The 16,938-nt window shown below is 39.5% G+C and overlaps 1 protein-coding gene across 1 annotated transcript in view; it reads right to left on the bottom strand.

Annotated features, from left to right (window-relative positions):
- The window catches only part of LOC136621337 (sodium- and chloride-dependent creatine transporter 1-like), a 91,955-nt gene that overhangs the window by 14,156 nt on the left and 60,861 nt on the right, over window positions 1-16,938 (bottom strand). Inside the window, exons 7-11 of the mRNA XM_066596782.1 lie at window positions 16,370-16,473; window positions 9,614-9,738; window positions 8,975-9,087; window positions 8,091-8,228; window positions 5,313-5,415 (exon numbers count right to left, since the gene is read on the bottom strand). Coding sequence (XP_066452879.1) covers window positions 5,313-5,415; window positions 8,091-8,228; window positions 8,975-9,087; window positions 9,614-9,738; window positions 16,370-16,473 — 583 coding nt within the window. The remainder of the gene's footprint in view (window positions 1-5,312; window positions 5,416-8,090; window positions 8,229-8,974; window positions 9,088-9,613; window positions 9,739-16,369; window positions 16,474-16,938) is intronic.

The following is a 16,938-nucleotide window of genomic DNA, read 5'->3' as shown; positions in this document are numbered from 1 at the left end:
AAGGTTGCACACCACTGTTCGTCGGTCGTCTGCACTCTCAGTGAAAAACTGCCAGACATTTGAGCACCTCGGCCTCTGCAGGGTGGCATGGCGCGAGGGGGCGCTTTGGGAAACAGTTGGTGGATTATTCGGTCTGGCCCTGCCTCTACCCCTGGACACCGCACTGCCTCTTGCAACCTGTCCTGCTGCTGCCCTTGCCTCCCCCTCTGAAGACCTGTCCTCAGTAGGCGTAGCAAACCAGGTGGGGTCAGTCACCTCATTGTCCTGCTGCTCTTCCTCTGAATCCTCTGTGCGCTCCTCCTTCGGACTTACTGCCCTTACTACTACCTCACTGATAGACAACTGTGTCTCATCGTCATCGGCCTCCTCACCCACTGAAAGGTCTTGAGACAGTTGCCGGAAGTCCCCAGCCTCATCCCCCGGACCCCGGGAACTTTCCAATGGTTGGGCATCAGTCACGATAAACTCCTCTGGTGGGAGAGGAACCACTGCTGCCCAATCTGAGCAGGGGCCCAAGAACAGTTCCTGGGAGTCTGCCTGCTCCTCAGAATGTCTCATTTTCATGGAGTGAGGAGGCTGGGAGGAAGGAGGAGCAGCAGCCAGAGGATTCTGAGTTGCAGCAGTGGACGGCGCAGAACTGTGGGTGGACGATAGGTTGCTGGAAGCACTTTTTGCCATCCACGACAGGACCTGCTCACACTGCTCATTTTCTAATAAAGGTCTACCGCGTGGACCCATTAAATGTGCGATGAATGTGGGGACGCCAGAAACGTGCCTCTCTCCTAATCCCGCAGCAATCGGCTGCGATACAGCTGGATCAGGAGCTCGGCCTGTGCCCACACCCGGACTAGGGCCTCCGCGTCCTCGGCCGCGCCCACGTCCTCTAGGCCTACCCCTACCCCTCAGCATGCTGTATTACCAGTAATGCAGAAACAGAAGGCTGTAATTAAATGTGCTGCTTATTGGCCTGTGGTTGGAGGCTGACTTTGCTTACGGAACTCCAGGAAATAATTTGGCGCAAGCCTGCTGTAACACTTAGCTGGCTGCGTATGATTTTGTAGAACTACTACACCCAGCACACACAGACCCAGAACACTGAGCACAGTCACAGGCAGGCCAAATAGATTTTTTGCCCAATATTTTTTAGAAAAGGCCCACTGCCTATATTCAATCAATAATGTGTCTTCTGTCCCTGCCTCCACACTTCTGTCCCTGGACTGTGTCACAGAACTGCAGAGTGTTGCACTGTTAACTGCAACACAGCGGTGATTTCAGAGCCCAGACAGAGCCAGGAAATAATTTGGCGCAAGCCTGCTGTAACACTTAGCTGACTGCGAATGATTTTGTAGAACTACTACACCCAGCACACACAGACCCAGAACACTGAGCACAGTGACAGGCAGGTCAAATAGATTTTTTGCCCAATATTTTTTAGAAAAGGCCCACTGCCTATATTCAATCAATAATATATCTTCTGTCCCTGCCTCCACACTTCTGTCCCTGGAGTATTACTGCAGGGCGCAATGCTCTGCACGGCCGATATACCCAAAAAAAAAAAAAAAAGCAACACTGCAAAAAGCAGCCTCCACACTACTGCACACGGTTAGATGTGGCCCTAAGAAGGACCGTTGGGGTTCTTGAAGCCTACAATAACTCCTAACGCTCTCCCTGCCTAAGCACTTCTGTCCCTGGAGTATTACTGCAGGGCGCAATGCTCTGCACGGCCGATATACCAAAAAAAAAAAATGTGCAACACTGCAAAAAGCAGCCTCCACACTACTGCACACGGTTAGATGTGGCCCTAAGAAGGACCGTTGGGGTTCTTGAAGCCTACAATAACTCCTAACGCTCTCCCTATAGCAGCTCCACCAAGATACCACTTTCCCTCCTCTATGTCAGAACGCATCTGTGGCGAGCCGCGGGAGGGGCCGATTTTTATACTCGGGTGACACCTGATCTCGCCAGCCACTCACTGCAGGGGGGTGGTATAGGGCTTGAACGTCGCAGGGGGAAGTTGTAATGCCTTCCCTGTCTTTCAATTGGCCAGAAAAGCGCGCTAACGTCTCAGAGATGAAAGTGAAAGTAACCCGAACATCGCGTGGTGTTCGTTACGAGTAACGAGCATCTCGAACACGCTAATACTCGAACGAGTATCAAGTTCGGACGAGTACGTTCGTCATCTCTAGTAGTTATATTCTTGTACATAGGAGGCAGTATTATAGTAGTTATATTCTAGTACATAGGAGGCAGTATTATAGTAGTTATATTCTTGTACGTAGGAGCAGTATTATAGTAGTTATATTCTTGTACATAGGGGGCAGTATTATAGTAGTTATATTCTTGTACGTAGGAGCAGTATTATAGTAGTTATATTCTTGTACATAGGGGGTAGTATTATAGTAGTTATATTCTAGTACATAGGAGGCAGTATTATAGTAGTTATATACTTGTACATAGCAGGCAGTATTATAGTAGTTATATTCTTGTACATAGGGAGCAGTATTTTAATAGTTCTATTCTTGTACATAGGTAGCAATATTGCAGTAGTTTATTTTTGTACATAGGGGGCAGTATAGTAGTAGTTAGATTCTTATACATATGAAGCAGTTTTATATTATATTACGGTTCAAGAAGGGCTAGTGGCCTGTAGTGATTAAATAAGACCAGTTGTCTTGGTTTAGCAGAACTGTAGTGCAAAGAAAATTGTGTATATGTTTAATATATCATCATCAGATATTTAAAAAAAACATGTAATGTCCAAAATATTTTACCTGCTCTTCAATTAACACCAGCAGGTGGTGATATAATACTGGTAATAGCTTCTTTAATACCAGACAGCCTTTACATCTGAGTTTCTATAGCCTATCTTTATAATAGATCTTTTTTTCTTTTCAAAACCAAGAAAATGTATGTTTTACTGATGCAAACTGGAGCAAAATGAAGCTTTTTTCTTGCTGGTTTTGTCAAACGGATGGACAGTTAGTTTTCGTTATGATCAGTTCTTTTGTCTTTGAGATGTTGCTCTAGTATACATCTGCATATGCACAGTTGTATTAAGCGTATGCTTTAAATAGAAGCATAAACAGATATTCCAATGATGCGCCCCTATCAAGGTCCGTTAACCGAGCAAAATGTCTTTGAGTGTGTCGTAGAGGAGTGTAGCAGTCAACGATCTCTCAACAAGAGGTCACTACACAAAAGTAGCCTCTTCGAGCCTTTTTAAGGGCGATGGTGGAACCACTTTTAGGGTCTCAGGTGACAAGACCGTTCATCTAATCACCACAACTCTAATCATTTACATTTCTGCCTGAGATGGAACTGCATGCCAGGTTTTACAGAAGTACAACTTTTCTATCTGGATGCATTATATTTTTTGTCACTGTAGTACAGCAGTTGTAATCAGGAGGAGCAGGAATGTATGAAGCTCATTATAGGTCCTCTCTAATACCTCAGACTAGGGGTGCACACCTTTTTCAGGTCTGAAGGCCACATTGTCATACTGAACTATTTCCAAGAGCTACAAGGGTATTCCCATCTGAGACATATATAGTATATTGTTAAGTATATGCCATAATAAATCAAAGTATGTTTCACTTCCAGGACTCCCACCTATTGGGAGAATGAGGGTCACCTTCACCCCAATCAGCGCTCCAGAGAGGAGACATTGCATGTCACTCTCTCCATTGTAGATGATGGATGTTGAGGTGAAGGCTGGGATTTCATTTCAAGTCCTGTAGACTACAATGGAGAGCTGCATGTATATACAATGCTTCTAACTTATATACTCATTTCTGGAGTGCTAAATGGGTCAAAAGACTTTATTCTCCTAATATATAGGGAACCCCGACATGACTACGCAGTGCACCATTAGTGCTTGTCCTAATATATAGGGGACCCGGACATGGCTACAAAGGGCACCCTTAGTGCTTGTCCTAATATATAGGCAACCCAGACATAGCTACACAGTGCACCCTTAGTACTTGTCCTAATATATAGGGGGCCCAGACATGACTACACAGTGCAGCCTTAGTACTTGTCCTAATATATAGGGGAACCAGACATGGCTACACAGTGCACCCTTAATACTTGTCCTAATATATAAGGGACCCACACACGACTACACAGTTCACCCTTAGTGTAGTTGTCCGTTCCTGTTGTCCGCTCCTCTTCACCCCGACATGGAAACTACATATGATAGATATTTATGTCCAGATGATTGGGGCTACACCCAATGGCACTGTGGTCTGCATGTGGTCCTTGGGGTAAAAGTTGTGCACCCTGTCTCTGACATTGCAATAGTGTAATTCTCCCCATTCTTTATTACTAGAGCTGACATTTGTGACTATTATCTGGCTAATTCATATAATGTAGAAGTCTAATGCAGTCTTATTTTGCACTGTCTGGCAATAAGGTAATGACCTGTGAACTATGATCATAGTTGACTCTGTGCGATAAGAGAGTAATCAATCGGTAGTCAGTAGTTATAACCATATGGCCCTTTATTTCATGATACAGGATTAGGTAACGCCTATTGTTTGACTCTAGAGTTGATACAAATGAAACCAAGCACCATTATGAAATGACTTTATTATATATTTTTTTTATGTCTCATTTAAATTTACCTGCAAAAAACCACTTCTACCATATGGAGGCCATTAGCAGGAAGGTTGTATGTTATTAACAGATCTTACTGTGGTTTGTGTGAATACTCATGAGATTGTAATTTAGCAAGGTGGGCAGGACGTCAAAGGTTATAAACGGCTTTTGAGGATTGAAAAAAAGGGTCTACTTTCTTTCTGAAAACAGTGCCACTTTTGTCTATGGCTGTGTATGGTATTGCAGTATTCAAATGAATGGGGCTGACCTGCAATATCATACAGCGCCCACAGACAAGATTGGCATTGTTTCCGGAAAATAGCAAACCCATATCCTATGAGACCCGCAATAAGACATCATTATATAACATCAGGTCAATAACAGCTTGCTGATGGTTTCCATTCAAACTGATTGCACAGTCAAGGGTAATCGCAACTTTCACAGTCACGATGTTGTCCACTCAGTCGGATTGCTGATGCGTGCTTGGCTATATGGGATGTTCATAGCTCAGCATAGAGTCGCACTCATATAAAGTGAATGCTATGAACTTTTCTTGCAAACTCGCACAAATTAGTCACAACCCCAAAACGTGTTGGGAACATTCAGAAATTGTGCACTGCTACAGTCTGCTTCTGCCATTTATTACTATATTTGGTATTATTAATTTAAGTGCCTTTTAACCAAGTATATATAATCAATAGGCAATAACTACTTACCATAAACCCATGCGATAACCACACACTCCCAGAAAGCTTGCCACAACAGCGTGATGCCACTCGCGGAATAGTAGTCGAAAAGCTGGAAGACGTACATCCCGCCCTAAAATCATAAAACAGGTAGTAACCTGAGGCCTAACAGCAACCAATCTACTTTAATTGGGGACTTCCTAAGGCCCGGGGTCCATCTGCTAGAACTTAATAAGAGGACATTATTGATTACATACATTGTATAGGACTGAAGGTTTGAATATCTACTACTACGTTCTTCTGAAGAGACCTTTCTACATTTCTTAAATCTCTTCACCCCGTATAATATTTAACTCTTTAAGCTTCAGACTGATAATCAGGATTATTTAGAAGAATTCATTTGGAGTCCACAGGATGATGCACTAATACTCTTACACACCTGACACATAGTGCATCCAACTCTACTTTCTGACACTGTTCAATTACCCATTTCACAATTTTGAAAGGGTTTCTTGGGGGTGGGCTCCCTTCTTGATCCAGCCCACGCAGAGCAAGACTTAGGAAGTAAGTGGGGCTTGGAAGCACAATAGAATATATGTGCTGTAGGCTTTCAAAACTCAAAAACTGGGCAGTTATCTTCCCAAAACCAGAAGGGGAGCACTAAGCAATAATGACTTTTGAATAGTCATATATAATGCATTTGAAAAGTCTTCAAAGCTTTTCACTTTTTTTTACATTTTGTTATGTTGTGGCCTTGTGTAAATTAAAAAAAAATTAAATTTTTCCTCCATCATTCTGCACTCAGTACCCCATAATGACAAAGTGAAAACAGAATGTTAGAAATCTTTGTCATTTTTAAAAAAATTAAAAACTAACATTTTGCATTGATATAAGTATTCACACCCTGTACTCAGAACTTAGTTGAAGGACCTTTGGCAGCAATTACAGCCTCCAGTCTCCTTGGTATGGTGCCACAAAGTTTGTACACCTGGATTTGGGTATTTTCTGCCATTCTTCTCTGCAGATTCCCTCAAGCTCTGTCAGGTTGGATGGTGACTATCTGTGGATAGCCATGTTCAGGTCTCTCCAAAGATGTTCGATTGGGATCAAGTCAGGGCTCTGGCTGAGCCACTCAAGGACATTCACAGAGTTATCCATAAGCCCCTTCTGTATTGTTCTTGCTGCTTGCTTAGGCCCAATGTCCACGGGAATCATGATTTGCGGAATCAGCGTGGGGCACCTGCGCAGGAGATCTACAAATCAAGCCCCCCATAGGGAAGCATGGGTGTCCAAAAATTCATTAAAGCATTCAGATTTGTTCTGCGGACCTTTCAGTTCAGAAAACAAATCGCGGCATGCTCCATTTTTGTGTCAATGGAAGCCATCTGATCAGCGGCAGATTCGCAGCTAACACTGCGGATGTGCCGCGGATTCCACGGGAAAGCAGGAGTTTGAAAAAAAAATACTGTACTGCGCACGTCCAACAGCGAGCCGAGAGGCCATGCACAGTACAACAAGCCTGGAAGTGGAGAGATTCGTGCGGACGCCACTGCCGGAAAAATACAGATACACAGGGGTCACTGGCTGCGGGCAGGGTTGGATTCTATGTGGAATTCCCTGCACGGAATCCAATCCACCCATGGGCATGAGGCTAGGGGCATTGTCTTGTTAGAAGGTGAACCTTCTGCCCAGTCTGAGCTCTCTTGCTCTCTGGATCAGGTTTGCATTAAGAATATCTCTGCACTTTGCTCCATTCAGCTGTCTATTAACCCTGACCGGTATCGTCCCTTTCCTCCAGCATGATACTGCCACTAAAAGGCTTCATTGTAGACATGGAAATTGGGCAGGTGATGAGCGGTGCTTGGTTGGCTCCAGACAAAACACTTACAATTGAGGCAAGAATCTTGTTTCTCACAGTCTGAGAATTCTTTAGGGGCTTTTTGGTAACTCCAGGCATCTTTCATGTGTCTTACTGAGGAGAGGCTTCTTTCTGGCCGCTCTGCCTTAAGCCCAGATTGGTGGAGGTCTGCAGTGATGGTTGACCTTCTGGACGTTTCTCCCAGTTGTATACAAGATCTTTGAAGAGCAGCCAGAGTAACTATTGTATTCTTGGTCACTTCTCTTACCAAGACCCTTCTCCCCCAAATTAGTTTGGTGGGTCGGCAGCTCTAGGAAGAGTCCTGGTTGTTCACAACTTCTTCCATATAAGAGATATGGAGGTAGCTATGCTTTTGGGAACTTTCAGACTAGCAGAAATTTTTTGATAGCTTTCTCTAGATCTGTGCCTCCACAAAATCCTGTCTCTGGGCTCTACAGGCAGTTCTTTCCATCTCATGGCTTGGTTTTGGCTCTGATATACATTGTGAGCTGTGAGGCCTTATATAGACAAGGTAAAATGATGTCCAATCAACTGAATTTACCACAGGTAACTCTAATCAAGGTGTAAAAACCTCTTAAAGAAGATCAAGAGAAATGATCAAGAGCTAAATTTCGACTGTCATACTAAAAGGTGTAAATACTTACGTCAATGCAAAAGGTTAGTTTTTCAGTTTTAAAAAAATTTACAAAGATTTCTAACATTCTGTTGTCACTTTGTCATTATGGGGTACGGAGTGCAGAATGATGGGGAACAACTTGAATCTTTTTTTTAATTTGCACAAAGATACAACATAACAAAATGTAAAAAAGTGAAAGGGCCTGAAGACTTTCCGAATGCCTTGTAATTGTATGTCAGACTCTCAAAGGCTTATCCTTGTTCTCATTTACCTGCAGTAACACAGCTGAGTAGGCCATGTCTCTGTTGCTTACCTTGGTCACCATGGAGAGGTCAATTATGCAGCACAGAAGGCAGCAGAGTGCAGCGGTGACTTCTCTTCGCACAAAGCCATTAATTGGTTGTGGAAATAAGTCCAGGATCCCAGTAATGAATCCCTCGACCCCCACAAACTGTTCAGAAACAGAAGAAAAGGGGAAGAAAGTAAGTAGACAGGTAAGACGTATGCCAATAAGTAGATGAACATACTAAGGTCATCTGATTCCCCTTTGCCCATACCCTGCACACCATTGGCCAACTTGGCTTCCTCCCGTTTTTCACCTCCACCTCTGCCCTGTTTGCCTCTGCCCTGAAGGTGCCAGTGTCCAACCCGTTCCCCGTCTCAGGCCCAAGTAAGAGAAGAGGAAGGTGATGACGAGGGGACAGCTGTCCTGTTGGGAGTGGAGGGCAGGTCCTGCTCAGCACTTGGATATATCACGACAAAAACAAGACATTGCTCCTGGGTGCCAAAATATGACCAGAGCATCCCAATTATAAAAACATATTAAATCAATACCGCTAGTAACTGAATTAGGGCCGGATTTCCCATCTTATAGCTGTTGACCCTGATGGACAAGGTCAACATACTTTGTAGCTCAAATGCAATGGCGAATCCTAAGGACTCAGAAGGGATTTAGGAAAGCCAAGGAGGTTCCGTCCATACTTTCTGAAATTGTAATTTTTAGGTTTTTTTGACACAATTGGCCTTGTAAGCAATGCCCGCTGGTGGGTCAATTCCAATGTTGGATTAATTCGCTTCTCATGGGAAATCCGACCTGGAACTATAAAACATTTTAGGACTTTTAAAGATGATGTTCATCTTAAGTGTTACCTTAACTACATCCCTTAAAGACATTTACCTAGAATCCGTTGGGATTACCTGACTGTCAAGACCAAGGACCAGGAGCATAAAGAAGAACAGGGCTGCCCAGATTGGAGCGAATGGCATCAAAGTCACAGCCTTTGGATATGCAATAAAGGCCAGTCCTGGACCTAAATACAACAAGTCAGACAAATCATCAGGTTATAGCTATGTATAATGTGCTGTCAGCGAAAAGCTGAGCTCCTCTCCCACAATGTACTGCAGTCTGGTTGCAAGAAACAAGAAGCATACTGAATTTCACTTTTATTGTGAAAGGAGTATAATCTCCCAAAGACAGTACAAGTGAAGCCAATGATGCCCAACATATATACAAACTTGGGAAGAGTATTTAAAGAGGTTTTTCCATTACTAAAAATTGTTATGCAACCACTCTTTCCTGGTTGTGCAGCAATTTTAAGTCATGGGAAAACCCCTCTAAGAAAAAAAAATCTGTTTCACCTGGAGAAGCTGCATACAGAATTCATCACGGCAGCGGAAATGTGGTATGACATTAGCCAACTGAAATCAATGAGCAACCATGTACTATATGGACAGACTGAGTCCTCCAGAGCAAGAGCAACTCTTCTCTCCGGCTAACAAAGGAGGGTCCCAAGTGATGGTTTACGGCCCGGGGCCACTGGTATGTTCTGTACTCACCAGACTCTGCAACCTTTGATATGTCCACTCCCTGCTCTGATGCCATGAACCCCAGGACAGAGAAAACCACAAAACCAGCAAAGAAGCTTGTGGTGCTGTTTATAGCAGCCAGAATATAAGCGTCCCTGCAGAAAGTAACCATAATAATACAGAGATCACGTAAGAATAATTCCAGTCTGATAAGAAATTTCCCCTACACACTCAGATCCAAACACTTTTCAATAGAGGGCTGTATTCTAGTAGTTAGACTCTTGCACGTTGGGGGCAATATTATAGTAGTTATATTCTTGTACATAGGAGGCAGTATTATAGTAGTTATATTCTTGTACATAGGAGGCAGTATTATAGTAGTTATATTCTTGTACATAAGAGGCAGTATTATAGTAGTTATATTCTTGTACATAGGGGGCAGTATTATAGTAGATTTATTCTTGTACATAGGGGACAGTATTATAGTAGTTATATTCTTGTACATAGGAGGCAGTATTATAGTAGGTATATTCTTGTACATAGGGGGCAGTATTATAGTAGATTTATTCTTGTACATAGGGGACAGTATTATAGTAGTTATATTCTTGTACATACGGAGCAGTATTATAGTAGTTATATTCTTGTACATAGGGGGCAGTATTATAGTAGTTATATTGATGTACATAGGAGGCAGTATTATAGTAGGTATATTCTTGTACATAGGGGGCAGTATTATAGTAGTTATATTCTTGTACATACGGAGCAGTATTATAGTAGTTATATTCTTGTATATAGGGGGCAGTATTATAGTAGTTATATTCTTGTACATAGGGGGCAGTACTATAGTAGCTATATTCTTGTACATAGGGAGCAGTATTATAGTAGTTATATTCTTGTACACAGGGGGCAGTATTATAGTAGTTATATCCTTGTACATAGGAGGTAGTATTATAGTAGTTATATTCTTGTACATAGGGGGCAGTATTATAGTAGTTATATTCTTGTACATAGGGGGCGGTACTATAGTAGTTATATTCTTGTACATAGGGGGCAGTATTATAGTAGTTATATTCTTGTACATAGGGGGCAGTATTATAGTAGTTATATTCTTGTACATAGGGAGCAGTATTATAGTAGTTATATTCTTGTACATAGGGGGCAGTATTATAGTAGTTATATCTTTGTACATAGGAGGTAGTATTATAGTAGTTATATTCTTGTACATAGGGGCAGTATTATAGTAGTTATATTCTTGTACATAGGGGCGGTACTATAGTAGTTATATTCTTGTACATAGGGAGCAGTATTATAGTAGTTATATTCTTGTACATAGGGGGCAGTATTATAGTAGTTATATCCTTGTACATAGGAGGTAGTATTATGGTAGTTATATTCTTGTACATAGGGGGCAGTATTATAGTAGTTATATTCTTGTACATAGGAGCAGTATTATAGTAGTTATATTCTTGTACATAGGGGGCAGTATTATAGTAGTTATATTCTTGTACATAGGGAGCAGTATTATAGTAGTTATATTCTTGTACATAGGAGGCAGTATTATAGTAGGTATATTCTTGTACATAGGGGGCAGTATTATAGTAGTTATATTCTTGTACATACGGAGCAGTATTATAGTAGTTATATTCTTGTACATAGGGGGCAGTATTATAGTAGTTATATCCTTGTACATAGGAGGTAGTATTATAGTAGTTATATTCTTGTACATAGGGGGCAGTATTATAGTAGTTATATCTTTGTACATAGGAGGTAGTATTATAGTAGTTATATTCTTGTACATAGGGGCAGTATTATAGTAGTTATATTCTTGTACATAGGGGCGGTACTATAGTAGTTATATTCTTGTACATAGGGAGCAGTATTATAGTAGTTATATTCTTGTACATAGGGGGCAGTATTATAGTAGTTATATCCTTGTACATAGGAGGTAGTATTATGGTAGTTATATTCTTGTACATAGGGGGCAGTATTATAGTAGTTATATTCTTGTACATAGGAGCAGTATTATAGTAGTTATATTCTTGTACATAGGGGGCAGTATTATAGTAGTTATATTCTTGTACATAGGGAGCAGTATTATAGTAGTTATATTCTTGTACATAGGAGGCAGTATTATAGTAGGTATATTCTTGTACATAGGGGGCAGTATTATAGTAGTTATATTCTTGTACATACGGAGCAGTATTATAGTAGTTATATTCTTGTACATAGGGGGCAGTATTATAGTAGTTATATCCTTGTACATAGGAGGTAGTATTATAGTAGTTATATTCTTGTACATAGGGGGCAGTATTATAGTAGTTATATTCTTGTACATAGGGAGCAGTATTATAGTAGTTATATTCTTGTACATAGGAGGCAGTATTATAGTAGTTATATTCTTGTACATAGGGGGCAGTATTATAGTAGTTATATTCTTGTACATACGGAGCAGTATTATAGTAGTTATATTCTTGTATATAGGGGGCAGTATTATAGTAGTTATATTCTTGTACATAGGGGGCAGTACTATAGTAGCTATATTCTTGTACATAGGGAGCAGTATTATAGTAGTTATATTCTTGTACATAGGGGGCAGTATTATAGTAGCTATATCCTTGTACATAGGAGGTAGTATTATAGTAGTTATATTCTTGTACATAGGGGGCAGTATTATAGTAGTTATATTCTTGTACATAGGGGGCGGTACTATAGTAGTTATATTCTTGTACATAGGGAGCAGTATTATAGTAGTTATATTCTTGTACATAGGGGGCAGTATTATAGTAGTTATATCCTTGTACATAGGAGGTAGTATTATGGTAGTTATATTCTTGTACATAGGGGGCAGTATTATAGTAGTTATATTCTTGTACATAGGGGGCAGTATTATAGTAGTTATATTCTTGTACATTGGGGGCAGTATTATAGTAGCTATATTCTTGTACAAAGGAGCAGTATTATAGTAGTTATATTCTTGTACATAGGAGGTAGTATTATAGTAGTTATATTCTTGTACATAGGGGGCAGTATTATAGTAGCTATATTCTTGTACATAGGAGCCAGTATTATAGTAGTTATATTCTTATACATAGGGGGCAGTATTATAGTAGTTATATTCTTGTACATAGGGGGCAGTACTATAGTAGTTATATTCTTGTACACAGGAGGCAGTATTATAGTAGTTATATTCTTGTACATAGGAGCAGTATTATAGTAGTTAAATTCTTGTACATAGGGAGCAGTATTATAGTAGTTATATTCTTATACACAGGGGGCAGTATTATAGTAGTTATATTCTTGTACATAAGAGGCAGTATTATAGTAGTTATATTCTTGTACATAGGGGACAGTATTATAGTAGTTATAATCTTGTACACAGGAGGCAGTATTATAGTAGTTATATTCTTGTACATAAGAGGCAGTATTATAGTAGTTATATTTTTGTACATAGGGGACAGTATTATAGTAGTTATATTCTTGTACACAGGGGGCAGTATTATAGTAGTTATATTCTTGTACATAAGAGGCAGTATTATAGTAGTTATATTCTTGTACATAGGGGGCAGTGTTCTAGTAGTTATATTCTTGTATATAGGGGGCAGTATTATGGTGGTTATATTCTTGTACGTAGGAGCAGTATTATAGTAGTTATATTCTTGTACATAGGGGGCAGTATTATAGCAGTTATATTCTTGTACATAGGAGGCAGTATTATAGTAGTTATATTCTTGTACATACGTAGCAGTATTATAGTAGTTATATTCTTGTATATAGGGGGCAGTATTATAGTAGTTATATTCTTGTACATAGGGGGCAGTATTATAGTAGTTATATTCTTGTACATAGGGGGCAGTATTATAGTAGTTATATTCTTGTACATAGGGGGCAGTATTATGGTAGCTATATTCTTGTACATAGGCAGCAGTATTATAGTAGCTATATTCTTGTACATAGGCAGCAGTATTATAACAGTTACATTCTTGTACATTGGGAGCAGGATTATAGTAGTTACATTCTTGTACATAGGGGGCAGTATTATAGTAGTTATATTCTTGTACATAAGGGGCAGTATTATAATAGTTATATTCTTGTACATAGGCAGCAGTATTATAGTAGCTATATTCTTGTACATAGGCAGCAGTATTATAGTACTTATATTCTTGTACATAGGGAGCAGTATTATAGTAGTTATATACTTGCACGTAGGGAACAGAATTATAGTAGCTATATTCTTGTACATAGGAGCAGTATTATAGTAGTTATATTCTTTTACATAGGGGGAGTGTTATAGTAGTTATATTCGTCTACATAGGGGGCAGTATTATGGTAGTTATATTCTTTTACATAGGTGGCAGTATTATAGCAGTTATATTCTTATACATGGGGACCAGTATTATAGTTATTATATTCTTGTACATAGGTGGCAGTATTATAGTTTTCATGCTGTTGTACATATGGAACAGTATTATAGTAGTTATATTTGTGTACATAGGGGGCATAATTATAGCAGTTATATTCTTGTATATAGGTGGCAGTGTTATAGCAGTTATATTCTTGTACATGGGGACCAGTATTATAGTTATTGCAGTCTTGTACATAGGGGGCAATATTATAGTTTTCATACCATTGTACACATGGAACAGTATTATAGTAGTTATATTCTTGTACATAGGGGGCAGTATTATAGCAGTTATATTCTTGTACATAGGAGGCAGTATTATAGTAGTTATATTCTTGTACATACGTAGCAGTATTATAGTAGTTATATTCTTGTATATAGGGGGCAGTATTATAGTAGTTATATTCTTGTACATAGGGGGCAGTATTATAGTAGTTATATTCTTGTACATAGGGGGCAGTATTATAGTAGTTATATTCTTGTACATAGGGGGCAGTATTATGGTAGCTATATTCTTGTACATAGGCAGCAGTATTATAGTAGCTATATTCTTGTACATAGGCAGCAGTATTATAGCAGTTACATTCTTGTACATTGGGAGCAGGATTATAGTAGTTACATTCTTGTACATAGGGGGCAGTATTATAGTAGTTATATTCTTGTACATAAGGGGCAGTATTATAATAGTTATATTCTTGTACATAGGCAGCAGTATTATAGTAGCTATATTCTTGTACATAGGCAGCAGTATTATAGTACTTATATTCTTGTACATAGGGAGCAGTATTATAGTAGTTATATACTTGCACGTAGGGAACAGAATTATAGTAGCTATATTCTTGTACATAGGAGCAGTATTATAGTAGTTATATTCTTTTACATAGGGGGAGTGTTATAGTAGTTATATTCGTCTACATAGGGGGCAGTATTATGGTAGTTATATTCTTTTACATAGGTGGCAGTATTATAGCAGTTATATTCTTATACATGGGGACCAGTATTATAGTTATTATATTCTTGTACATAGGTGGCAGTATTATAGTTTTCATGCTGCTGTACATATGGAACAGTATTATAGTAGTTATATTTGTGTACATAGGGGGCATAATTATAGCAGTTATATTCTTGTATATAGGTGGCAGTGTTATAGCAGTTATATTCTTGTACATGGGGACCAGTATTATAGTTATTGCAGTCTTGTACATAGGGGGCAATATTATAGTTTTCATACCATTGTACACATGGAACAGTATTATAGTAGTTATATTCTTGTACATAGGGAGCAGTATTATAGTAGTTATATTCTTGTACATAGGAGCAGTATTATAGTAGTTATATTCTTGTACACAGGGGGCAGTATTATAGTAGTCATATTCTTGTACATAGGAGACAGTATTATAGTAGTTATATTCTTGTACATTGGACGCAGTATTATAATAGTTATATTCTTGTACATAGGGGGCAGTATTATAGTAGTTATATTCTTGTACATAGGGGACAGTATTATAGTAGTTACATTCTTGTACATAGGGAGCAGTATTATAATAGTTATATTCTTGTACATAGGTGTCAATGTTATAGCAGTTATATTCTTGTACATGGGGACCAGTATTATAGTTATTGTATTCTTGTACATAGGGGGCAGTATTATAGTTTTCATACCGTTGTACACATGGAACAGTATTATAGTTATTGTATTCTTGTACATAGGGGGCAGTATTATAGTTTTCATACCGTTGTACACATGGAACAGTATTATAGTAGTTATATTCTTGTACGTAAGGGCAGTATTATAATAGTTATATTCTTGTACATAAGGAGCAGTATTAGAGTTGCTATACTCTTGTACATAGGGGGCAGTATTATGGTTGTTTTGTTCTGGTTCATAGGGGGCAGTATTATAGTAGTTTTATTCTTGTTCATAGGGGCAGTATTAAGGTAGTTTTATTCTTGTTCATAGGGGGCAGTATTATAGTAGTTTTATTCTTGTTCATAGGGGGCAGTATTATAATAGGTTATATTCTTGTACAAAGGAAGCAGTATTATAGTAATTATGGTCTTGTACAGCAGGGGCAGTATTATATTACTAAATTCTTTCTTAGGACGGCAGTTGAACCCTCTGGAATAATATAAACATACACATACGCAAGCTTCGCTGCTTTACCCTTCAAGGCTCTTACTTAAGGGACGACAGCTCAACCACAACGAGGTCTGTCAGCATGTACAAGGGATGTGTCTATAAAGGTCGCTGTGTCATGACTCACTAAGGCAATGCAGCACACAATGAGACATTTATGTGGCTGGTGAATCGGGACATGTCACATAAGATATTGTACATAAGAAAACACTGAATGTGATGTTTCTTCCATATTTCCAGGAAAGCTCACCTGTAGCAGTTATTGTGAAATCTGTTGTAGCTGCCCAGAGCTGTTAATGCCCCCAAACCGATAGCGTAGGAGAAGAAGATCTGTGTTCCAGCATCAATCCATACCTGGAGGGAAAAGACACCGAGTCTGCAGTGAATCTGCATAAATTGGATCAGACATGAGCCTGCGGTAGGAGGTGCAGCGCACACAAGGTACAGTACACAGGATTTCTCTGAAGTTACAGTAGAGCCCCACTTTAGGTGAGCCATCTCCCCATTCTCAGACACAGAATCTGTTTAACAGAAAATGAGGTCCAGGGAAACTAGCAAATTTAGTCTTTGAATGCCCTAATAATATCACCATAGAGTATACATAGTGTCTGATCCTCAAGATCTCCTAAGGTCTTGGGCTATTGCCCTATCTCTAAAACTGGACGTTCTCTGACTCAGAGGCAATGCCAATACAGATGGCATCCAACAAGTACGAGAAAAAGGCGAGAAATGTAATGGAAGCAAATAAGAAAAAAAATAATTAAAAGCATCTTGCGCAAAAGTTCTATCCTTAAATGGGTTGTACCATTATCATTTATC

This window comes from Eleutherodactylus coqui, chromosome 3 (genome assembly GCF_035609145.1).
Source record: "Eleutherodactylus coqui strain aEleCoq1 chromosome 3, aEleCoq1.hap1, whole genome shotgun sequence".
Classification (NCBI taxonomy): Eukaryota; Metazoa; Chordata; class Amphibia; order Anura; family Eleutherodactylidae; genus Eleutherodactylus; species Eleutherodactylus coqui.
This window is presented reverse-complemented; position numbering and strand designations above follow the sequence as displayed.